The 25,752-nt window shown below is 39.8% G+C and overlaps 1 protein-coding gene across 2 annotated transcripts; it reads right to left on the bottom strand.

Moving 5' to 3' along the window:
* Positions 1-312: 312 nt before the first annotated feature.
* Positions 313-24,666, bottom strand: qser1 (glutamine and serine rich 1). Of its 2 annotated transcripts, XM_084409275.1 has the most exons (13): positions 24,216-24,666; positions 21,705-21,805; positions 21,458-21,613; positions 17,507-20,995; positions 17,014-17,270; positions 14,497-14,613; positions 12,672-12,805; positions 11,824-12,044; positions 11,033-11,170; positions 10,845-10,942; positions 8,135-8,281; positions 7,877-7,972; positions 313-1,425 (listed from the first exon to the last, which is right to left on the bottom strand). In XM_084409275.1, exons 1-13 carry the CDS (start codon positions 24,299-24,301, stop codon positions 1,285-1,287), a joined length of 5,181 nt encoding a protein of 1,726 aa, XP_084265401.1. In that variant the 5' UTR covers positions 24,302-24,666; the 3' UTR covers positions 313-1,284. The 2 variants fall into 2 exon arrangements, with proteins under 2 accessions (XP_084265401.1, XP_084265402.1); XM_084409276.1 differs by lacking the exons at positions 313-1,425; positions 7,877-7,972; positions 8,135-8,281 and adding an exon at positions 8,817-8,969.
* Between the last annotated feature and the right edge of the window lie 1,086 nt (positions 24,667-25,752).

Raw genomic sequence — 25,752 nt, forward strand, 5'->3', positions numbered from 1 at the left:
GGTCAGTGTGCAAGTTAGTCCTTGTATTTTGATTCATGATAATGAAGCGGAGTAATATGATTTTACAATGTTTTTCTTTTTTTGGTCCCGTTATCTAACATACACCGTCAGACTTTGTTTTGCCTGCGTCAATTGCTCCTGTGACGGCGTTTCACTAACACTGATAGCAGGAAAATCTGAAGTGGACTCAAATATATAGACAAAACACAAAGCTTAGTGGTCATAAAAGCACGAAAGGGCTTCGACATTTGACAGCCGAAAAAAGCAAGCAGCAACTTTGATCATTTATAAATTAAGTACTCACTCAAAGTTCTCATTTAATAGGAAATTTATTTTCACATGTCAGCAAAAACATTGTACTTGTAGTGTTTAACACAGCTACACCTGAAAAGCATAAAACTAATCCAATGCTGTCGGCACAGTAATCTGCTTAAAATGGTGGAAAACCAGCAAAATCCCCAAATAAAGGAACTTTCTAAATGTTTTATACAATGTGCATATGACATAAACGTACAGGCCATCTACAAATGTATGACAAATGACCACAATATTTCCTTCTGTGAAAAATACATCTATCTGTGAGATAAAATAAATGTTTTGAGGAAAAAAAAGGACAAAAGAGTATAAAGAGATTTTTACCTCAGAAAAAATAGTTTAAGTAAATGCTTTTATTACAACAAAATATATCACAAAAGCATTATTAGAATTGCACCAACTCCGTTAAAACAGAGTTTCAAAAGCACATCGGGTAAGTGTTCTATATTATGTCATGAGAATCCTTTGACAAACAAGCTCTCTATACAAAATGTACATATATAAATTTGGCATTCAGTCTTAAAAAGTGATGTTTTACATATATATCTATGTATAATTTCATTTTTATAATCACCTTGCCCCCCTAACCGCAGTTACAGACTGATATTATTCTTTTAAACCAAAGATGGTTTAAAACTTCTCAGCAAGACACTCTGTATCACATAACAGATCATCAATTCTGGTCCTCCTTATTGATAAAAGGATGCCGACATTGATTCAGCACAGAAAACACTCAACTACAGCTAGTTTAACCAAAGCATTTTTACATGTAAAACCACATTCGAAGTCCATCGTCTCTGTGGATGTCAGAAAAAGGCAGCTGTTTGGTCTATTTAATTCCATTTGTTAAAACCCTTACAGTCTCTTCGTATTGATGTCTGTCCTCAATGGTGCTTTAAAGCATTTCATCAGGTTTATGAATGCTTATTCCAGTATATACTTGTCTATCAGCATAATCTAGGCTTCTGTTTAAAGGCAGGCCTGCTGCACCTGTGTCAGAAGCTCCCCGAAGCGATCGAACAGGCCCTCTACCCATGTCCTGTTGCCCATGCAAGTCTGGACCGTCTCCTCCTGCCCCAGGTCTTTACCTCGCGACTTCAACAACTGAATCTGGGATATGAGAGAGAATCACAGTGCATCAGTATTGTAAACACAAAGAAGATTTTAACATTTTATAAAGAAAACAAAGGATTTCGAGTGGTTGTTAGGTTGTAGCAATCAGATTCGAACCTGGATCTCCCATATGAGCACCACAGCTCAACATGGAGCACATGTGCTAAGCGCTAGGCCAGATGTTCCCAAAGCCCCTTAGACATAAATATTTCAATAATTTAATGACACATTCGCATGTTCATGGTTCTGTGATGCTGGTTAAAGGGATAGTTCAACCAAAAATATTAAATTCTGTCATTAATTACTCACCCTCATGTCGTTCCAAACCCGGAAGACTTTCGTTCATCTTCGAAACACAAATGAAGATCTTTTTTGATGAAATCTGAGAGCTTTCTGTCCCTCCATTGACAGCTACGCAACTGACACTTTGACGCTTCAAAAAGTTCATAAAAAGACCGTAAAACTAATTCATATGAATTTAGCGGTTTAGTCCAAATTTTCAGAAGAGACTCGATCATTTTATATGATGAACAGACTGACTTGAGTCTTTTATTCACATTTAAACACTGATCAGCGAACACAAACAGAAACTCAACCGAATCTGCTTGACGCGCGAGAACAAACCTCATTGGTTCTTGCTGAAGCTCAAACGTGATGCGTAACACTAGAATGAACCTCATTGGTTCTTGCTGAAGCTCAAACGTGATGCGTAACACTAGAATGAACCTCATTGGTTCTTGCTGAAGCTCAAACGTGATGTGTAACACGAGAATAAACCTCACTGGTTCTTGTTGAAGCTCAAACGTGATGCGTAACACGAGAATGAACCTCATTGGTTCTTGCTGAAGCTCAAACGTGATGCGTAACACGAGAATGAACCTCATTGGTTCTTGCTGAAGCTCAAACGTGATGCGTAACACGAGGATGAACCTCACTGGTTCTTGCTGAAGCTCAAATTTGATGCGTAACACGAGAATGAACCTCATTGGTTCTTGCTGAAGCTCAAACGTGATGCGTAACACGAGAATGAGTCTCATTGGTTCTTGCTGAAGCTCAAACGTGATGCGTAAAACGAGAATGAACCTCACTGGTTCTTGCTGAAGCTCAAATTTGATGCGTAACACGAGAATGAACCTCATTGGTTCTTGCTGAAGCTCAAACGTGATGCGTAACACGAGAATGAGTCTCATTGGTTCTTGCTGAAGCTCAAACGTGATGCGTAACACGAGAATGAACCTCATTGGTTCTTGCTGAAGCTCAAACGTGATGCGTAACACGAGAATGAACCTCACTGGTTCTTGCTGAAGCTCAAATTTGATGCGTAACACGAGAATGAACCTCACTGGTTCTTGTTGAAGCTCAAACGTGATGCGTAACACGAGAATGAGTCTCATTGGTTCTTGCAGAAGCTCAAACGTGATGCGTAACACGAGAATGAACCTCACTGGTTCTTGTTGAAGCTCAAACGTGATGCGTAACATGAGAATGAACCTCACTGGTTCTTGCTGAAGCTCAAACGTGATGCGTAACACGAGAATGAACCTCACTGGTTCTTGCTGAAGCTCAAATTTGATGCGTAACACGAGAATGAACCTCATTGGTTCTTGCTGAAGCTCAAACGTGATGCGTAACACGAGAATGAGTCTCATTGGTTCTTGCTGAAGCTCAAACGTGATGCGTAACATGAGAATGAACCTCACTGGTTCTTGCTGAAGCTCAAACGTGATGCGTAACACGAGAATGAGTCTCATTGGTTCTTGCTGAAGCTCAAACGTGATGCGTAACACTAGAATGAACCTCATTGGTTCTTGCTGAAGCTCAAACGTGATGTGTAACACGAGAATAAACCTCACTGGTTCTTGTTGAAGCTCAAACGTGATGCGTAACACGAGAATGAACCTCATTGGTTCTTGCTGAAGCTCAAACGTGATGCGTAACACGAGAATGAACCTCACTGGTTCTTGCTGAAGCTCAAATTTGATGCGTAACACGAGAATGAACCTCATTGGTTCTTGCTGAAGCTCAAACGTGATGCGTAACACGAGAATGAGTCTCATTGGTTCTTGCTGAAGCTCAAACGTGATGCGTAAAACGAGAATGAACCTCACTGGTTCTTGCTGAAGCTCAAATTTGATGCGTAACACGAGAATGAACCTCATTGGTTCTTGCTGAAGCTCAAACGTGATGCGTAACACGAGAATGAGTCTCATTGGTTCTTGCTGAAGCTCAAACGTGATGCGTAACACGAGAATGAACCTCATTGGTTCTTGCTGAAGCTCAAACGTGATGCGTAACACGAGAATGAACCTCACTGGTTCTTGCTGAAGCTCAAATTTGATGCGTAACACGAGAATGAACCTCACTGGTTCTTGTTGAAGCTCAAACGTGATGCGTAACACGAGAATGAGTCTCATTGGTTCTTGCAGAAGCTCAAACGTGATGCGTAACACGAGAATGAACCTCATTGGTTCTTGCTGAAGCTCAAACGTGATGCGTAACACGAGAATGAACCTCATTGGTTCTTGCTGAAGCTCAAACGTGATGCGTAACACGAGAATGAACCTCATTGGTTCTCGCACTTTAAGAAAACATGCTTGAGCTTCCGTTTACCACAACTGATGTATGAGTTGATGAATGTTTATATGTGAATAAAAGCCTAAATTCAATCGTAGCTGTCAATGGAGGGACAGAAAGTTCTCAGATTTCTTCAAAAAGATCTTCATTTCTGTTCTGAAGATGAACGAAAGTCTTACATGTTTGGAACACCATAAGGGTGAGCAATAAATAACAGAATATTTGGGTGAACAAACCCTTTAATGGTCACATGACATGCAAGTAAACAGATAAAATATTGATTATTTAAATTTTCTTTATATACAGGGCTGCACGTATAGGGCTTGTTTAAATATATTATAGTTGTAAATTACAATTGACCCTTCGCTAAGCCACGCCCGAAAACCACCACTGGCCAATCGTGGCTTAGCAACCGTAACTAGGCGCGGGAGGTCTGGCAAGCTTTCGAGCGAGGGAAACATGCCCAAGCGTTATGCGTATGGATTGTGCAAATCTGATACCCGGTATCCTAAAAGTTTGGACGGGGTGGTGGATTTTGTTCCCTTCCCGAAACCTAAAACCCAAGGGGAGAAATGCCGGGCGTCATCTTCATTTATATAGCGTTTTTAACAATGTAGATTGTTCCAAAGCAGCTTTACATTGATAATAGGAAATTAAAAGTAAAGTGTTTTGGCTTTATAGCAGCTCTAGAATAAAGTTATTGTCCAGCTCGTGGATCAAGCAGTGTGATTAAAGGCAAGACGGAGGCTCACTGACATAACTTAACGTTACTTAAAAATATATTTCAGCATTTTGTTAATCGACGGCTAAACTAGTACCCCAATCCGATCGCGACTCTCCCGGTGTTAGTTCTAGAATAAGTAAAAGGTAGTTAGTAAAAGGAGGGAACATCAGGGGGCTTGCCGGAGATCTCCAAGGAAAAGGTTGGTATGCAAACTTAATCAGTTCATAACAGTAACGTTAGTCACTTATGTGACCCACGACGTGTGAGCTGTAGCCTGGCGCGCTAAAACTATAAGCGGAAGAATGTTATCATTGCAAAGTGGTCAGGCTAATGTCTTGTGTTTATTCCACAATACTTATGGATAAGCTGTTTGATTTGATTTATAAATATTAGATTTTCAAATTTCACTCACCCTGCTGTGCATGCACATAGCTGTTCCTCAATTTGTGTGTTTCCCATTTGAATGGTCAGCGTATGAGGCGCTGCTGCTTGCGCTGGGACCTAACGATCTAGGCTTTAGCTTCAATTTTGATGAAATTATTCTCTAATCGTTTGCATATTATGTCGTGGATATATCCCTCGAATGCATACATACAGTCTTGCTCTCTCAGATTTTCACCTGTTCGCCAAAAATGACTAATTATCTCCTTGGGAATGTCTGAAACCGGTGCATACATACTGTAATAGACGTGCCAGGCGCAAAAGCTTGACAGGCGTAGCAACAGTAACTAAGGAGGGCGGGGCTTAGCGAAGGGTCAATTGTCCTATAAAATAAATATTTTATATTATTTTACACTGCAAGTTACATTTACATTTAGTCATTTAGCAGACGCTTTTATCCAAAGCGACTTACAAATTAGGACTAAAATAAGCGAGTCATTGTGAAGAGACAAAAACAACGCAAGAAGTGCTCAAAATACGAAGTGCAGGCATTGTTCAGAGTAGCATAAGCCCGATAAGGGAGGATTAAGGGAAAAGAGATGAGTTTTCAGTTTTCTTTTGAATGTTGTCAGGGATTCTGCATTCCAGATGAGGATTACAATACTAACATTTATACTTTAAAGTCAGCGTGAAACTAAAGTTGCGATAGGCTTTTTATTTATTTATTGTGGCGTAAATCCGAGTGAAAATGATTTCTAAACAGAAAAAAATGTAGGGTGGGTCTTGATTTTGTTCATGGGGAATTGATTGGATGGTTGTGATTTGCTACTGGTCGACCTAATGTGAGTGACAGGTTGTCCCGCCCTCACACCAATAAATGCTTCATCAGAGAAGAGAAGAGATGCCGCTGCAAGGGGAAGTTATTTTGGGCATATGACTATTTGTACAAAAATGATGAGCACAGACTTTAACTTTCAACTGTTCAAATAGTCAAGTTTTTATTTTGGTGGAATTCTCGTGAAATGCTGTAAACTTCTATCCCAAAATGTTGGAAACTGTGAATGTGCAAATAAAGTGAACCTAGTGCACGTTAAACTGGTTGGAGATGGAGTTTACTGAGAACCGAGATGCAACAGACTATAAAGCTTATTCAAATCGCAGCCTTTGATTTGATAATTGCACCAAGTTATATCACAATTTTTGTTTTATTTTCGATGATTTTATTTTGTTTGCATTTTACCTTAGATTTAAAGCTACAATATGCAAGAATGTTTGGCCTCTAGAGGGCGCTACATTCCAAACAACAACAACGGCGTAGCTTGATGACAATGTGAAGGAGCGTGGAATGATGGGAACTGTCGTTTTAACCATGGATGTAAATCAGTCAGACGGGAATCGAAAAATCATGTTCATGGATGAGGCTAAATTCTTTTTTATAATGATATGCTTTTTGTGGCGAGGGGGGCGTGGCTCAGCGCGGTCTGTAATGGGAGAGAGAAGAGACGAGCAAGTAGGTCAAGTGCAAATGACGAACACCTGTGTCTTATTGCTGTGATCCGCGTGGAGAGACCGCTTATAAGCCGCGCGCTGGAACGAGAGAGAGAGAGAGAAAATTGGACGCAGAGAAAAAAAACCGGTGGATCCGAGCTCTCATTTTTGAACTGTTTTGTGCCGTCGCGGTTGCCACGGTGAATGCGCGTTGTGCGCGACTTTTGTTTGTTTTGCTTTATTTTAATAAAGTACGAGTCCCAGTCACGCCGACCCCTGTCTTCTTCCTTCCTGACTCTTGAACCTCATCACACTTTTATTTCATTAAAATGAATTAACCGCAAGAAAAGTAAGGTTTAATACTAAATTGGTTATCATAGATGTTACTGTATGTCGAATTCATTGTTGTGATAACGCTGCGCAGTTTTACGTGTTCTAAACAATTGTTGTAAAAGTACATTCGAACATACCCACATCATTTGCCAAAATACTGATTAATCTTTATGTATAACACATGCTATGTTTATTTACATGGCCATAAACACCAGACGTGATAAACAATATCAATAAACTAAACACAAATCTAAAGCAATAATACTTCCCTTACATAAACATAACTATTACCGAATGCTACATTAGGAAAATATAAAATTAAGCATGCTTTGTCGACAGAACCAGCTGCAATCGGTAAAGAATAATTGTGTTCCATAACGACTGCACGAAACAAGCTAACGTCTGTTGCTTGATAGACGCTACAACTACAACTTCCGCATTTGTCCAGGACTCCACGCAGTGCGAGCGGAAACCGAGGGTAACGCGGATATGACGCAATTGACTGGCGACTCCCAGCTCCCCCCTGCTCTAACGCCCCGTTTCCTTGGTTAAAATCGCAATTTTCTCACGAATTAAAAATAGTTGGAAACATTTGGGATATTGTAAGTAATCAACTTAACAAAATATATAACACTGGCCTTGAGATTATGGGATATTTTAATGCAAAATTCTTGCATATTGTACCTTTAATAAGTCATCAACTCAACCCCCGCAGTTCAACCATTTGGAAAACCCTGCACTAGGCCAACGTTCAGGCCTTATATTGAATAGGCAAACAGAGTGAGTATTTTACCAGAGGATAAAACAAGACACGTCAGAGCTGATACTGACATGAACACTGCCAGTCAAAACAAGATTCCTTCAAAGATTCCTAGAGCTTGTCAGCAAGGACTAGTAGATTGGTTATCTTTCCAAAAACTCACACAAACAAACACACTGATTCCTCACCTCCTCCATACACATCAGGTATGTGTGGTACTTATAGTGTTGTAGAGAGTGGTACAGGGAAAACCACTTCGTCTTCTGCTGATCCACTGTGTATTCCTGATCGAGTGGGAAAAACAGAGAAGTAAAGACTTTAACCGTGCATCGAAAGTGATCTAAAAGCCAGTATGGTATACCTCCTAGTGGTCAAAAAATTAAAACTAGTAGGTATCAGGATATTTGGCATTAGCAACACCAGACTACTAGACCTGGAATACTCACCAAGGGAAGTTTGCTGGGGGATTTCGAGGGCTTCATGGTTTTCCTGTTGTAAGTCCTCCCACTTAACCTTACTTTAAAAACGGGAGTCTCGCAGTCTGTTTTCAGCTCGGTGACCACGGACAGCTCAGGAAAGCTGTCTAATGCATTCTGCCAGATAAAATAACATGCAAGAATGTATTATGCAAATACAGTGACTATGTTTAAATGCACATTAGATCTATCTTCTTTAGTACTAATCAATTTAATCTGACTTTCTCACTATGTATGCATCACATATATTCTGAACAAAATGCCTGTGCGTGTGAAGAGCAGCACTTTCTTTCACCGGCCGTGTCAGAGTCATGATCAAGTCGGCTAACTAAAGAATTCAGGTATTTGATCATTTTGCCTTTCTAGTAAGGATGTTTAAAAGTTGCCGGCTTGTCTAAATGACTAGTCAAATAGTTGGTTTAAAGGAAGCCATGTAGTTTGGCTAGTTTAGGGTCATGCTCACCAGATGCATCCCATCTGAAAAAATAAATAAATACAGGAAAGCATTCTTCTCATGTTGTTAACTTTACTTTTGAAGTCAACATTAATTGACAATTCTATATTGTAAATTGATGTTATAAGAAAGTGACATTTGAAGGCCAAGTATGGTAACCCATAATTGGAATTTGTCCTATGCATTTAACCTATCCAAGTTAGTGAAAATTACCTCATCATTTTTAATAAAAATTCCAGTGAAAACGACAGACTTCTGTCTGGTGATGTAAGCAGGACTTCTCCAATAGGGATGGGCACATTGATACAGCAGTATCCATATACTCACAAGCTACTTATTTGGTATTGATTCCTTTAAAAAAACATCAATATTAAAATGATATTAATACAAAATGTCAGTTTCTGAAACAATATCAAATGTTTTCAGTACTTTTTCTAATGATTGTGCCAAAACCCACCTGACATATTTAGCTGGCCTGCGTCACATGACTATGAGAAGTGAGCGTGCAGCGAAAATTTTTATTGAGAAATCTTTAAAGAAAGTGCATGTTCAATGTTGTTGGTATTTTAGCTTAATTTATTCATATTTATATTGTAATAAATTATATTATTATTATTATTATTATTATTTAATCACAATATTTATACACCTATTGGTATGAAATGTTTTACTTAATTGTGCTCATATTTGCTTTTGTAATAAATGTATTAATGCAGACTAATGTCATATGGCCGACAAATGTAATGTGTAATAATCTCTTTTTCTTTTTCTAAAAATGAACATTATTTTGAAAAATCACATTCCATGAAATGAAATAATCAGTATCGATATTGGTATTGTTATTATCAGACCCGCAAACTCACAAGAGGTGAAAAAAATCCCTGTAAGGGATCTGGGGGCATCATCACTTTAAAATCATGATTTTTTTAACAATGCTTTCTGGTGCAAACTGACCAGAAAATTTCATTTGTTGAAAATAAATAAATAAATGGTTCACTACTTTAACATATCTAAATTGAATACATTATCAGTATCGTTTAGAAGTGCCGAAAAAATCGATACAATTATCCTACCTGACGCTGATATTAAAATGGGCAGTCTTCACAGTTTCCTGCGATTTGGCTCTATTTATTAATTGTATAATTACATTTTTTTCATCGGATATCATCCATATTGAAATGAAATGAAAGCATACAAAAGATTGGTGGGCAAACAGGGGCCGGTTTCACAAAGATAGACTTTGACTATGGCTTAGATATGATATAGTAGATAGTCAGACTTCAGATAGACATCTAAATCAGACCGTTGCACAAAGCACTTAAGACTCTGACTATCTTAAGTAGGACAACACTGCAATGCATTCTGGGTAAAATAAGACACTTTTCATAACAAAAAAACATGGCGGATCGAGTAAGCGCATTCAACCGCTCAGTGCAGTTTACCCCCAGCGGAAAATATGTGTTTGTTGGAGGAGTATAACAGTTACAGGGACATTTTACTTGGGAAATTTAGCAGAGAATGTAATAACAAGAAGAAATGTTTAATTTGGAAAAGGATTGCTACGACAGTTAACAGCGTTAATCCGAGCGTTAAAGACGTACAGAAAAGATACAAAAACATGGTACAAGTTTTTTTCCTATTTAAGAGGAAATATTCCCTTCTCATAGCTCTCTCCATAACGTCGTCAGCAAACCACAAATTATGAGCCATTTCCCCTTTTCTTTTGGCTGTTTGTAATGTAACTGATTGTTACTGCTGGTTATAGAGTCTTAGACCTAAGTTAGCCTGGGGGTCAGGGGTCTAATTTCTTTGGTCTAAATTAAGTCAGTCTTTATTTTTGTGAAACAGTCTACCTTGCATTAGACTAGTCTATGAGCACATTTTAGACTAGTCTAACACTATAGACCGGTCTAAAGTATCTTTGTGAAACCGGCCCCTGGAGCTCAGATAGGTCTAAAAAATGTAGGTCACAAATTTCTTTAACATCGAAACTCTACGAAAACTAGACCCGTCCGAATAGGGATTTATATTGACTCTTCCCTACTTTAAATAACGACAACGGAATCAAAACCAAACAATACTAAAGATACAAAATAAGAAACAGTAAAAAAAGACAAAAAATATAAAAAGATCTCTGATTCTTATTGAACAATTAGTCCCAGCTTCAAATGTGATTATTACTGTGAGTTGAAGCAGGACTCTGGGAAACGGTGACTCGTGACTCACTTTGAAGACCTGACCCATGCGCAGTTTGGGCAGCAGTCTCCGCCTGTTGTCTGTGATCATCCCATCCACCCTCTTCATGTGCGGCAGCAGCAGCTCGTCTGAATGCAGGACCAGATCAACCACAAAGGTCAGCTTCACCATCTGCCACTTATTAACACTCCTGTTACAAAACAGACAGAACTTCTCACCGTTCTCTCGCTCAAGCGCGTTCATGACATCCGTGTCCAGGGCGACGCTGATCAGCAGCTCTACGAAGCTCTTAAAGGTCTCCTTCATTGTTCTGGTGTTCAGGAAACGGGAAGCGAACGGAACCGGAGGCGTAAACTCTGAAAACGAGAAATGGGATTGGACAAAGCATGAGTGTGGGACAACAGCAACACGATGGACAGATTGATCCCCCATGAGATATTATATTGCAGAAACATGGGATAGGAAAATATTAGCCAGTGCAAACTGAATTATTTTGTTTAAATCAATCTAATTTGAAGGTAGCACTTTCCAATTTAAAAGAAATTTCAGCAATTTCTTTAAAATATCTGATGCTAGTATTACACACACACACACATATGGTTGTAATTGATATATTCAGTTTTATCACTTTTTATTAATACAAGTTGAGTTGAATTTTCTATACATTTCTTAAAATCTGTAAGATTGACACACTTGTTGGTACACAAAATAAGTACTATAAAATTAAACTTACTAAAATATATGATAATAATTAATATTTAATGGTATTTACTGATATTTTGGATTTTGTAGAAAATGTCACTGAACATATTTTTGCCGTGTTCCCATTGCATTTACACAGCTTTATCCAGAAGATGTCCTTAGTGAGTAGTAGTTTTGAGCTCTTCAAAAAAAAAAGTGAATATTTTTTTCGAAACAATTGGTTCAATTAAAAGCATGCTTTTCCCATCACTGATGTGCACACATCTAAGCTACAAGGTCAGTTTTCTCCAGCTGTCACGTGTCTCACCGTCATCCTCACTCACAGCCTCTGGTGAGGAGTCGGAGGGAGATGTCGTGAACTCCTCTTTCCATTTCTTTCTCTTTTTGGGTGGCGGTTCAGCCTTGGCTTTCGTCTGCTTGGGTCTGGGTTTAGACAGAGCTTTCTGTTGTGTCGTTTTCTGCGTGGGAGAGTCCGACACAGTCACTGCAGTGAATCGTTGGGCCAGAAGAGCTTTAGCCTGAGAGCCTCTGGGAAAAACATACATCACAGATAAATTAATTAGTCACTTACGGAGTCTAATATGTACATTATCAATAGCGTAGCTAATGGAACGGTTCTGATCGCAACCGAAATCCTGTGAATATTGTGCTAGCTGGCTGGAATAGAGTAATGTGTGGGATCAGTTTGATGTTGGAGATTTCAAACAAACTGGCAGGAGATTGATGTACTATGGAAAAATATTTGGCTGAGTGGGATTGCACAATAGAGGCCTGTGGCTCAGCTTGACATTTTCGAGAAGAATAGGAAAAACATGATACTGCTAACTCATCTGAGCTATTTTCGTTATGCGATTCATTTATATATTTACATAGGGGTTGCACACAGGACACATTCTTGTGTTCAAAGACAATCAGGTGAGGCCAAAGTCTCTTTAAAGTCGTAATTGGACTAAATGATTGGAGAAGTCCTGCATATGTCACCAGAGAGAAGTCTGTTGTTTTCACCAGAAGATCCAGTTATGACATTTTGATTACACATTACAAGGTGAAAAAAAGTTTAAAATGAAACAAGTGCACAGATGAGTTGTTCACAATAAACGTAATTCTAAATGAGCTGAATTCACGCTAATAGAGTAAGGCAGATACGGCCTGTACCTCATTGAATGCATGGGCTTGCATCGTGGTTTCCTACTGCAAACCCGAACATACTCCCGCTTGTTGACAGTGTCAAGAAATTTGACATGTACTCTCCTGTACATGGACTTCGCATCACCAAAGTACCCCAAATACTGTAAAGAGTATATGACACTGAGTGTTGTTCACAGCATTTTGATATATACACTGGAAGCTACTAGGGGTGTAACGGTTCAAATTACTCACGGTTCGGTTATATTATGTTTTTAGGGTCGCGATTTCAGTATAGTTCAGTATGTGCTGTTCAGGGAAAAAAGGACTACTGTCAAATAAAAATAAGGAAAATAAGAACAAATAATCAAACTACCAGCAACAGCACAAATAAATACAATAGAGCAAAGATACAAATGAAATAAACGTTGCTCTTAAGGTTATTTAAGTATCTAACAGTAGTTTTCAGTAAACAAATGTAAAACAACATTGCATATAATTAGGATCAATCATTTTTAAAGTTACAAAAGCTTTTCAGTCAATAGCAGGGAGTGATTTTCTTGTCTTTTGTTGTTTGATTAGCATTAAAAACACAGACAGCTGCAGGAATATTAGGCTGCTGTCACTTTAAGAGATGCACGGATCCAAAATACTGATAATGTACACATGCGTTGTCTTTCTCAACTGCATATGTTCACTTAAGACATAACCTACTATGTTTGCTAAGATACTCGCCAAGATGGGCATGTTGACAATTTTTGTGTGAATTTGTCCACTTAAGCACAAGACTTGAAAGAGAACTCAGTATTTGCTCGTTGTCTGAGAAGATGAGTGCACTTGAATGTTTAAATTGGCAAGGCTTAAATGAGTTTAGTTTTAACACAAGGCGCGTTTCCATTACAGATTTGCGCAAAAATCTTGTGATTTTTTTTCTAAATGTCGACAAAAAACTATTGCGAAATGACGGCGTTTCCATTAACCGATGTTATGCGACTAGAACTCAATTTTTTCCTCTTGCGATAAGTCATTCCAAAAATCATAGCAACAGACGTTGGTAGGTTTATGTATCTCAGCCACCGCACTGGCCATTATTATTAATGGAAGGAGACGTATGTGTGCTATCCAATCATTAATGGCAAGGAAAGACCCTTATAGGCTACTTGAGAGCGGCACATAATGAGGTGTTTCTGGGTGTTTCTCACTCATTTCTGCTTCGAGGTCTTGATTGTGGCATTTCTTTGAGGTTTAGAATCCATTATTCCTGTAATTCTTTTGTCTTTTATGAGTTTAATAAAGAACTCTGCCTCGTATTCTGTCCAAACACACCACGTCATCTACGTCAGGTGACTGTAAATGCGCAAAAACTGTTTCCATTGCAGTTTTGCGAAGTATTTCTTTTTTTCGGATTGCCTGAAAAACCACCTCATACGAGCGTAAAAACTTTTTTGCGAGTTTTTGCGAAATTGACGTGTTTCCATTGGGCGTATTTTCAATTCGCAATTTCAATTTGCGCAATTTGAAGGGTACTGGAAACACGGCTACATATAGCAACGTGTGCTGTTCAGGTCTCGCCTGCGCTCACGCGCTATCGACACCCCGGGTGATGATGGCGTAAATGATAATATTAAAGAATACGGCACTCGCATTGAACAAAGTTTAGGGGAAGACAGAAAGCATATCCATCAACAAAAACATACATTAGCCTAACTCTATCTGTTTTTACCACATTATAAACGAGTAAGCGTCGTTAGATTTGAGATGAAAGTGCGTGCCGAATGGTACGGTTACGTTTTTTTACCGAGAACCGTTACACCCCTAGTTACACATACATATATTGTTTTGTATTGACACTTACACTGTTGGTGGCAAAGAACACTCGTTTCCCGTCCCTGAGCTCAGGTACAAACTTCTGCAGCAGGGCTTTCTGGACCTTCCAGATGGCTGGTGGTTCAACCCCAGCAATCATTGTGATCTACACCCAAAACACACATCAAAGGCTTACAGAGACAAAGGGTTTGATGAAACACAGTCAGGCGGTCTACTCTGCGCTATGTCTCATATATTTGACAGGAGGTTGGTGAAAACATCACAAACTGCTCAGCAACAACAGATACGTCACATAATGTAATTTTAACAATTTAGAGTCAACATGAAACGGCATTAACAACCCATTTTACTTCCATAATATGAATTATTTTGGAAGCAAATAGAATGAAGGGCGGTTGTTCCATTAGTTCAGTTGGTTCAAGTTAACCAGTAGCGACCAGTAGTGAAAGGGTTACGAAGGCAGGCATTTTTTTCATTATAATAATGTCCAGAATAGATTGTGCTAGAAGACATTGTCGCACTCCAAATGGATAAAAAATGTTTTACATACAATGTCTTTGCATTGTTTGCAGTATTTGTATTTTTTGCATATTTGTAATATCTTTATTATTTGCTGCAGTTGTATATTGGTAATGTTCTGTGCCATACATGTAAACTACCATGCTCTCTTTGGCTGTGTCGGAAATTGTACTATATACCCTTAAATAGAGCACTATTTGAGGGACAGCCATTTGTAGTGGTGTCCGAAACCATAGTGGATGTTATCGCGTGCACTCATTCAATCCCACAATGAACCGCAATAATGAGTGTACAACTGATGTGCGCTCAACGGCTAGAGAGAGTTATCCATAACGCACTATGAGAGTTGTGCGCCAAATTAATTCACACGCCTGACCAGAAGATGGCGCCGCAGCTGAATCAACTATCCAGCCATTAACTTTACAAGCCACTGGTCCAATGTGGGTACAGGGTACTATCATCAGTGTTGGGCATGTTACTTAAAAAAAGTAATTAGTTATAGTTACTTCTCACAAATTGTAGTATTTTAGAGTTAGTAACTGAGTTACATTATTGTAAAAGTAACTAATTACCAGGGAAAGTAAATATTGCGTTACTATATACAAAAAATGCAAATATGTCAAATAACTTGGATGCCCCCAATATTAAATATGTAAAATGAATGAAATGGACACTAAATAGAATAAATTATTATTATAAAACATTGTACACTAATCTACATTATTTTAATGTTGCTGTGGGACAATGTGAGAGACACCTATTAAATTCAATATATTATTTTAAACATTATCATTACTATAGTAGAACAATAAAACGCAGGTGTTCACAACCGGTCAATGTTTTCTGGGAACGTTCCCAGGTTATTTTCGGGTTTTATTTTATAACCTAAAGAGAACGTTCCCTGTTATTTTTAGGTTTTATTTTTATAACTTAAACAGAACCTTCCCAGAACGTTCCCTGCAGGTTATTTTTAGATTTTATTTTTATAACCATGTAAATTAATTAAAACGTTGCAGATGATACCAATAGGCTACAGAGATTATTCTAATGCTGAAATTTGTAATTTATTTTATACTATATACTTTATACAAACTATACTGTATAATGCTCGGACACCCTCTGTCTCTCTCGCGCATTGTCGAGGGCGCTCGCGGCGTTTGCTTCGCTTTTGTCCAGTCCGGCGCCTCATAAACACACACACACACACACACACATCAGAGAAAAAGCTCTGCAGGTCCTATGGCTGAGAGAGAGCCTAGTCAGATGAAAACCGCTTCAGTGAGCTCAATTATAGTAATGCCGCATTTTATTGTCAGTAACGGTAACGGCGTTGTAACGGGGGAAACAGTAATTCGTTTGATTACTCGTTACTGAAAAAGATAACGCTGTTAGTAATGCCGTTTATTTATAACGCCGTTATTTCCATCACTGACTATCATACTTTGATTATTAAATTGTTTAATTAAGGTTTTAAAAAGTTTAAAAGGTTTTTTATTTTACTACTGGAGCAGCCAGTTTTCTGCTGTGTGTCAAATGATTATTAAACAGCAAGGACAAAGTATGCAAATCGGCAGCCCTTCCAGCGCATTGAGTGTCTGAATTCACTCCTTCAAGTGGACTATATTAGCGGAGTAATGTAGGGAATCGTGAATGAGGGTATAGGGAGCGATTTTGAACAGAGCCTTTGAGTTCTACTCTTGCTAATTGAATCCAGCTGATTATCCATAATTGTTCATCTAAAAAGAAAAGGGTGAATGTTTGTTGTAATGTGAGACAATGTGCTGAAATCTCTGCTCGTGCTTGTCTAACTTTTTATTCACTTGAACCATTTTGCTTCATGCAGTTTATAAAATAAAATATTTGTGCAAGACTTTCTCTAGTCTGGACTGAATTCAGTGTGCGGTTAGCTTTTTTGTTTGTTTGTTTATTCAGAATAAATTGTGCACAATAAGACCAGTAACATGTAAGTGTTGATTTCATGCTGACTTTTATAAATAAATGGCACAAAAAGCACATCTCAGCATACCTCCATCCTTTCGATGTCCTCATTCCTAACCACAAACTCATCTCGCTCCCGGTACATGCCCTCCCCTCCACTATCTGACAGCTCCTCGTCCATCAGACCCTCGATAGCAACTGCGGTCAGTTGGACAGCTAGCTTGTCTGGAGGCACATCCTTCACCAGCTCCTCCGCAGACATCTTCTGTACAGCCTTCGGTTGCTCCTGTGGCTTGGCAACTATAGGCTGTATGCTGGAGGCCTGAAGCTGCTTAGTATTGTCACCTAAACATATGTTGTGTTGAAACAGGAGAAGATTAACTAGGGTTGTCATAATACCTTAATTTCAGTTTCTCAATACTAATGATTAATTTACAAAATAGAATACTATAGCAACATGCTTTACCTTTACATATAGTCCTTGAAGCTATCCTAAATATTATATTATAATATAATGACCTGGGCACATAATGCAATATTAAATATTAAAGAAAATGTCTTCAAAAAGGGAGCTTTCATACCCAACTTCTGCTTTTTTTCTGAGGGCTCATCTAAAGATGAAAGCGCAGAAGTGATGCTCTTCTGCAGATCCTGGTTTTTCCCCACTGAATCATCTTCGTCAGAGGAAAAGGATGGCAGTGTTTCCAGGTTCCTCTGGAGCTCTTCATCAAGTCGCTTTGTAGAAATGACACTATGAGGCTCTGGAGATATCAATGGGGTTGAAGGAAGGGGAGGTTTAAAAGGAATAAGTAATGGATTAGGAGGCCTCTTGGAGGTCGAAGGCTTTCTGGTGCGACTGGGTGACCGTATTGGTGGAGATGATAGGTTTTGTCTGGAACCGGATTTAAGGAAGTCTAGGAAGGAGCCCAAGAATCCAGTTTTAACCTCTGGCTGTTTTTCTTCAACCTCTCTTAACTTCTGACGCATCCTCTCCTGCTGTTGGAAGCTGTCATGGGAAATCTCTGCGGTGGAAGTTGAACTTGACTCACTGGCACGTGAATTCTGGCGCTTAACTTGTGTGCTTTTCTTCTGAGATTTGGATTGACCATTTTCATCTTCAACAGACTGCTTAGATGAACCCTTCGATCTGGATCGTTTTTTTGGAAGGCCATCAGTAGGACGCTCAATAAGACCGTCATTGTTTTTAAGGCCTTTCGATCCCTTCAGCTGGCTTATATTATTATTTGACACATTTTCAATATTCAGATGTCCTGACTGACTTTGTTCCTGGCCAGCCAACTGAAAGTCAGATGAGGTTGTATTATTGATAGCAAGTCCATTAGCATTCAAAGCAGATCCATTGCTAGAGTTAACAAAATGTCCTTTGGGTAACACATCATTCTTCTCATGAGCGTTTGCTACCTTGTCAGATATTTCTTGTGCAGAGTTGTTTCTTACCACTGGTTGGTTATGGGAGTTTGAGAGCGTAAACACTTGGTGTCCCTCCGTTTCTTCTTTGGAGTATGTCGTTTGAGCACCAATTATAGTCATCGCTTGTGAGTTAGCGATTATCATATGCTGAGATGGGAAACTATTTAGTCTGTTCTCAGAGGACTGAAAATTGCACTTGGAATCTATAGAGTTGGCTACCGATGACATGTCGCCATCAGATGATGTGGATTTGACAAAATCCTGTGGTGTGACGCCACAGGCGGCTGCCGTAGCAGCAAGAATGTCATCGACATTTGAGAGGATGTTCCTCTCATCTGCCAATAGCATGGAGTCAGGAAAGCATACAGAACTGAGAGTAAAGTTCTGCTTTGTGTCATGAGGATTTGAATGATTGAAGTTGTCTTTTTGTGTTGGGTCCTGTTTAGTGGACTCTGCCGAGTTGGGCACTTGGTGAGAGACAATTTGGTGGTTGTGACGCCCATTAACTGTCAAATTAACAGTGTCGCTGTTCATTTGGAGATATTGGACTGGTACGGACTGCATGTACATAGTCTGCTTGGGCTGATTCTGGCCTGAGGTGAGCACAGGCTGCTGCAGAACAATCATGTGAGAGGGATCGAGGAGCACTTGGGCACTGGGAACCCGGATGAACTGTGTTTGGTCCTCAGACAGCTGTCTGGGATCACTCGGTTGAACTCGGATAATCTGACCCTGATGATTCTGCTGCTGAGATATGGACCCTTTCAGAACTAAAGTATGCTGTTTCAGCTGGTCGGCACTCAAGGGTGCATGGGTGGAGTGCATCAACAAAGGGTTACTCTTGGGGTCAGAGGGAGTATTGGCACTAGTAGCGAGCTCCTTTGTGGTTTCCAAATGCGTAAGGATCTGCTCCTCAGATCGGGAGTTACTGCGAATTACACTTTGGGTGTTATGCCTGTCTTCCATCTTTGAAACTACATAAATGTCATTTTTTGTGCTGTTGAGTGCTCCGATTTCAGTGGCTGAAAGGGTTTGGGGAGAGGTCCCCATAGATCCTTTCTGTAATGCCTGCACATCCTCAAGAGGAAGCTCTCCAGAGCTCTCTTTTGAGGAAAGAAAGATTCGTTCATCTTGCTGACGTGGTTTTAACTCAACTGAGGACTGGTCAGTTGGCAAGGCTTGGGTGTGGGTGGCAGGAGAGGAGGTTGATGACTGGACAGATACCAAGTACTTCTGCTGTAACAGGGCACTGTCTGTCTTGCTAACAGGGGAAGACTGCATTAGGATGTAGTCTGCATTAGGGCCTGGGTTAGCGGATGATAAGCTTCGGGCCCGACTGGGTGAGAAAGAAGAGACAGAGGATAGGGACTGACTTGACACATAGTTCTGTGAAGGTATGCTAGCAGATGTTGGCCCCTGGGTATAGAAACTAATGGTTGGCAGGCCCTGAGAGTGGCTGGAAGAATAGTTTTGAGAAGGACTTCCCATGCAAAGAGTTTGCACTGGTGTCTCATACCCATCCCTGTTTCCTACATGTGGCAATTCCTGCTGCTGACTGGAGGAATAAACAAGAGACTGGCTCACAGATGTCTCTGCTTCAGATTGGCTAGTGTATGACAAGAGAGTCTTGTAAATGGAAGGAAGCTTCTCAGGCAAACTAGATGAGAAGGCCTGTGTTTGGCTCAGGTTGCTCGTCAGGCTTTGAGATGTGATATAAGCATGCGAGGCACTGACGGACACCAGGCTTGAAAGCTGCGTGGATGTGTATGGTTGTGATTGGCTAGCGATCACTGAACTTTGTTTCTGGGGTGAGGAAGAGTAGCTCGGCAGCTGCAGGCCTGGAGAGCTTGTCTGGGCTTGAGTGTCTGTGTTCTCATTGGGATTTTGAGCTATTTTGGAAGAACCGTCTTTAACCTTTACTCCAGATGTGCTGGAAAACCCAGGGGAGGGGACAGAAGAAGCGTAGGCCTGAGTTTGCTGCAGCGCTGTATTAGAAGTCTTCTGTTGTGCAGTGCCGTTTAGGGGTGAAGGGTCACCCGCAGGACTGCAGGGTACAGGTGTGTGCGGGGAAAGGTCCTGTTGATATGAAATGTCATCCTCGTCATGCAGGTAACCCTGTAGGGAGTGCTGAGTACTGCTAGCCAGCTGCTCCTGGACTGGCTGGGTGCTAGAAGGCCGCTGATGGTGCTTGATCACACTACATTCACGTTGAAGTGCTCGTTCGATGGAGCCTGAGAAAACCGGGCCACCGTAAGGCTGAGGGGCCTGCTGGGAGCTGCCCAAAGATGTGGACAGCAGACTGAACTGAGGCTGAAGGAGGTGTGGGGCTGACTCTTGTGCTGAGCGATACGTGGAGGACTGAGGTGGCAAGCCAACCCCTAGAGACGTACCACCAAAAGCAAGTGAAGTTGGCACAGTGTTCTGGGAGGATTTGAACTGGAGCAGAGGGTCATTAGGGGATAGCAGGCCATTCGAAGAGATGAAAGTGCTGTCCTGAACAGCAAGTGCTGATGTAGTGGTGAAACTTCTTGTAGGAAAGGCACTAGGGTGCTGGTAGGAGGAGAGCGCAGAAGGTGTTGGGAACGTTCCCGATGAATGCAGGGCTCCGGTGAGAAAAAGTTCTGTTGAAGTGTTTGCACCTGTAGCAGAAAAAATGTAAGTTTGATGAACTGCAGGCAGTATTTAAACTACATGTCATCTCTAAACCAATTTACTTTTGCACTAAAATACGCCTTTGGTCTGTAACAACAACACTTAAGGGGGTCATACAATTTAATTGAAGGATGGGACAGTGCAAAAAAGACAAAAAAGGTGCAGTCTATGCGTGAGTGCAGCACTGCGCTAATTGATTTCACATGCTAAGAGGGAGTTTACAAAAGATAAAAAATAAATTTGGGTGGTAAATGGTCATGAACAACTAAATTATGACATATTATACATAGAGATTAGGAAAAATAACATTTTATTTTATTTTAATGAAAAGAAAACACAATGATATGACCCCAACTATTGCCCTAATGACCCATTAAGGATGACTGGCAAAAAGGATGCGGCCAAAACTTCAGTGGTTCCTCTAAAACAGAGACCTAATGCATATTTACCTGTTTGCCAAGAGGGGCTTCTAAATGGAGGGAGAAGAGTAGAGCCAGCAGGTCCAGCCTGAAGGCCTCGGGATTCGATAGCGGAGAGGAAGTTCATGACTGATGATTCAGTAGTGTTGCTGCTGGCTGTGCTGTGCTGATTTGAGTCAAACACTCCTAAAAGAGAGAGATACCATACACAGATAACAGGCTGTCAGTGACTTAAATGAGTGACTATATTTCGTTACAGCCTGAACCGTTTGCTCACCTGTGGGGTGGTGGGTGGTGGTAAACGTAGGCTGGTGACTAGAGGCAAAGGTCTGCCGTTGGAGGATCTCAGAGTCCAATTGTGTAGAACCATAACTTGAACTATTAAAGTACAAATGTCACTTTTAGACAGTACATAAAAAAACTGACCACAACCTCTCACTGAGCTCACACAAAGATCTTTAATCTTCACACAAGACAGGCACATTTGTATACAGTCTCTTCACACGCAACCTATTCTTGAGGTTCTGTACACGTCACACGCAAACCAAACTCTTTAGTATAACAAAAACAAACTATTTTAAACATAATAGCAGACATCACACATGTTCTCTGTGAAGCAGCCTAGTTTGGTAGTAGTAGCCTACATAATAGGCTGGTAGAAGTAGCATAGTTTGGGTAGTTATATGGTCTGCATATTTAAAGTGAATTATAAAAGTTCTCCGTCATAAATAAATAGCCACACTTCACAGCAAATGAGACAAAAAAGTCACAAGCTACAAAGACTATAGAGTCTGGACAGAGAAAGCACATGGAAAATATTTTAGTTGGTTTGTCTGGTAAGATTGTAGCAAAGCCACATCTCTTGTTAAATAGAGGCAAGTCTGACTACATAATATATTTTGCCAAATAAACATCTGCATAAGTAAATGTCACACCAGACAAGATTCATTTTTGAGTTTGTTTCCTAGCTGTTTTTGATGGATGTGTGCACAGATATTACATAAACTAACAGATGATAACCATCAGCTAGTTCTAGTCAGTTAAATGATCTATTTCAGTTAATAGTAGTCAGAAAACTAAAGTGGCAACACATCGCTGGAGGATCAGAAAAATAAACAAGACTTTAGTGTCCATGACTAGTGTTTTACACTCGGATGTTTAATTATTGAAGGAGACAGTTGATCATTTTAACTAGTGAATCCAAACTACTACTGAACAGACTTCAGCTCCCACCAAGGTTTTCGTTAGCCACCAGTCTGATATGCACAGGTAATATTTATCTGGAGGTTAATAATATATGTATTTATTTATTAATTCTCAATTCATGTTTTCTTATGATAAAACACAAAATCTTGTACTTTTTCACCAGCCATAAAATGAACGTCACTGATTTCTGATGTATGGTGTCAATGTAAATTTCTACAGAACCATTCAAAACCATAAGTTAGAAGATGGGAACTTCAGATTTTTGAGTAAACAGAGCTCCCCGGGCAATTATTTGCATGCTACGACAGTGTAATAAACTAACTGTCCCTGGTTCTGACTGCCACACCACCTGGTGCTTTTATTTCTTACAAGATAACATGCACTATTAGACGAGCAGGATTGTAGGCTATATCATAACGAAAAGCTTTATAAATGCATTCCTAATGCATTATAACACAGCTAATAAGTTATCATAATTATAATCATAGTGATAAATAATACACTAAGGCCCGGTTTCACAGACAGGGTTTAGATTAGTAGGCCTTAGTTCAATTAGGACATTTAAGTAGCTTTTAGAAATTTTCCTTTTTTTGGGGAAAAACACTACTGGTGTGCATCTTGAGACAAAACAATAGAATAGCAGTGACATATTTTAAGATATGTCAGTGCAAGTTGCTTTCAGTTAAAACAGCTCAAACATGCATTTTAGTCTGGGACTAGGCTTAAGCCTGGTCTGTGAAACCGGGGGAAACCGTGGTTTTTATGTTTTCATAGTTTCCAAGTTGATGTGTTAGAAACATTTAGGTGTGAAAAAAAAACAGTAGTTGACAATGCAGTAAATAAAGACACTTCATGAGAATTTTCAAAATAAGATCACTAATTAATTCTAATAGTGGGTCAGTTATAATGTTTTCTTGATGTTTGCTGCCTGTCCACAGTCAGACACAGGCCATATCTCACAATCTAGTGAGCTGCTGACTAACTACCCTGCCTAGGTTTTGTTATTGCACTTAAATTAATTTTACAGAACAGTTATACTGATTACGTTAAATGACTTGAAAACTGTAGATCTGATAAACTGAAGCAATTTATGCATATAAATACGATGCATTGGCACCATAAATGTGTAAATTAAGCTAATTAATGACAGACAGACCTAAATAAGACACTTTTGTGTAAAGTTGCAGACACGTGTTCTGCAACACTGATCGATCAATTGTTTACATGTCTGCAAACACACTGTGACTGCAGTGTACAAGTTTACACACGAGAGACCAAGCTGACACAGTTCTTAACCTGCACTTTCTGATCAATCATGCACAAAAAACACATACCATAGTGAATAATAACGAATTACGGTGTGAGTGCAGTGCGGATTGAAAGGTGATCAGTGATTTGAGCACATTCGTGAGATTTACAAAAAGCATCACGGTGTATTACTGCACGAGTCCCTAAAGCTATAAACGCGTTAGCTATATTAAAACTTCCTTGATATGTGTCTTGACACTTTTGCATGTGTGTTTGTTTCGCTAGGCCTTCCATCACCGGAGTTTTCTTCGGGAAGCGACCCGCCCTCTCGTACCTGGGTTTGTAGGCCCAGCCCGCGCTCTGAGCCGCCGCGCTGACCGGCTCTGTGAAGCTGGAGCTCGGGTAATTCCTCTCCATCATCCGCCTTGGATCGGGAATGACGCGCGTCCCCTGATACAGCTACACATTCAACCAAGCGTGACAAAATCACATATTCCTCCAAACGTTGTTGGCCCCGCGGTGATCCGAGCGCTGGTCCCGGGGGTCGGACGGCTGATTTGTGCTGTGGATTAATAAGCGCAGGGCGAGAATCACTGCTCGCGGCCCCCGAACACAATCACACAGAGTCAGAAGCGCTGCTGCATCGAGTCCCCATATTGACGTTTTTCTCCCAAACATTCACTTCCGAGTTCCGACAAACTTTAGATGGAAGTTTTTTTTGTTTTTCTCCCCCCTCTGTCTCTTTCTCTCTCTCTCTTCACACACATACACACACACGCGCGCGCGCGCAGCGTGTATCCCTGTGGAGACTTGTATGTGTTGTTGTTGCTAACATTAATATGGTTCCACTTTATAAACTGTCTGTGTGCTGTCTTTAACTACTATGTACTAACATTTAAATTAATAATTTGATGCAATGCACTTATTGTGTACACATAGCCAATTTTTACATTATTCTTATTTTTATATCATTATTATTAATTTATGTAATTACATCTATAATTACACTGTAGTAAACCCTTCCCTTACACCTTAACCCACCCTTAAACCTAACCATCAAACCTGTCCTAACCGTATCAAACTGTTTCGCAATTCAACATGAACGCAGTAAGTACATTGTACATGATTTTGTTTTTTTAATGTACGTAGTAAAGAGACACCTAATATAAAGTGTGACCATAATTATTATACCTTCTCCCTGTCGATAACTTTACATACACCTTAACAAAGTCATCAGGAGAAGTTGTCAATATAATTGTACAGGACGTTCCCTACTTTTCCCAATTGTTCTTATACGCTACGTTTGATCATTCCTTCTGAGGATATTTAGATAACTGTGTACCTCAGCATTAGCTAAATGTTTATGTTCACACACAGTGGGCCCCAATGATGTCTTAATGCCATTGCATTTAAATATCAAATTATTTTGTTGTTTGTCTAAGTCTTTTTTAAGAAGACAGTTTCCTTCAAGTTCAGACAGGTGTGTTAGTACAGTGGTTCTCAAGCTGTGGTTTGTGAAGAATACCAAGTGGTTTGGCTGATTTAAAGGGATAATTCACCCAAAAATGTACAGTCTTTCATTTCGTAAAACTAATCCATATAATTTGAGCAGTTTTGTCCAAAGTTAATGTTCATTCTCGTGTTACGCAGCACGTTTGAGCTTCAGCGAGAACCAATGAGGTTTGTTCTCGTGCATCAAGCAGGTTCAGTTGAGCTTGTTTGTGTTCGCTGATCAATGTTTATATGAGAATAAAGTCTAAATTCAATCTGTTCATCATACAAAGCGATCAAGTCTTTTCAGAAAATTTTGACAAAACGCTGAATTCATACGGATTAGTTTTATGATCTCTGTATGAACTTTTTGAAGCATC

This window comes from Rutilus rutilus, assembly GCF_951802725.1.
Source record: "Rutilus rutilus genome assembly, chromosome: 5".
Taxonomy (NCBI): domain Eukaryota; kingdom Metazoa; phylum Chordata; class Actinopteri; order Cypriniformes; family Leuciscidae; genus Rutilus; species Rutilus rutilus.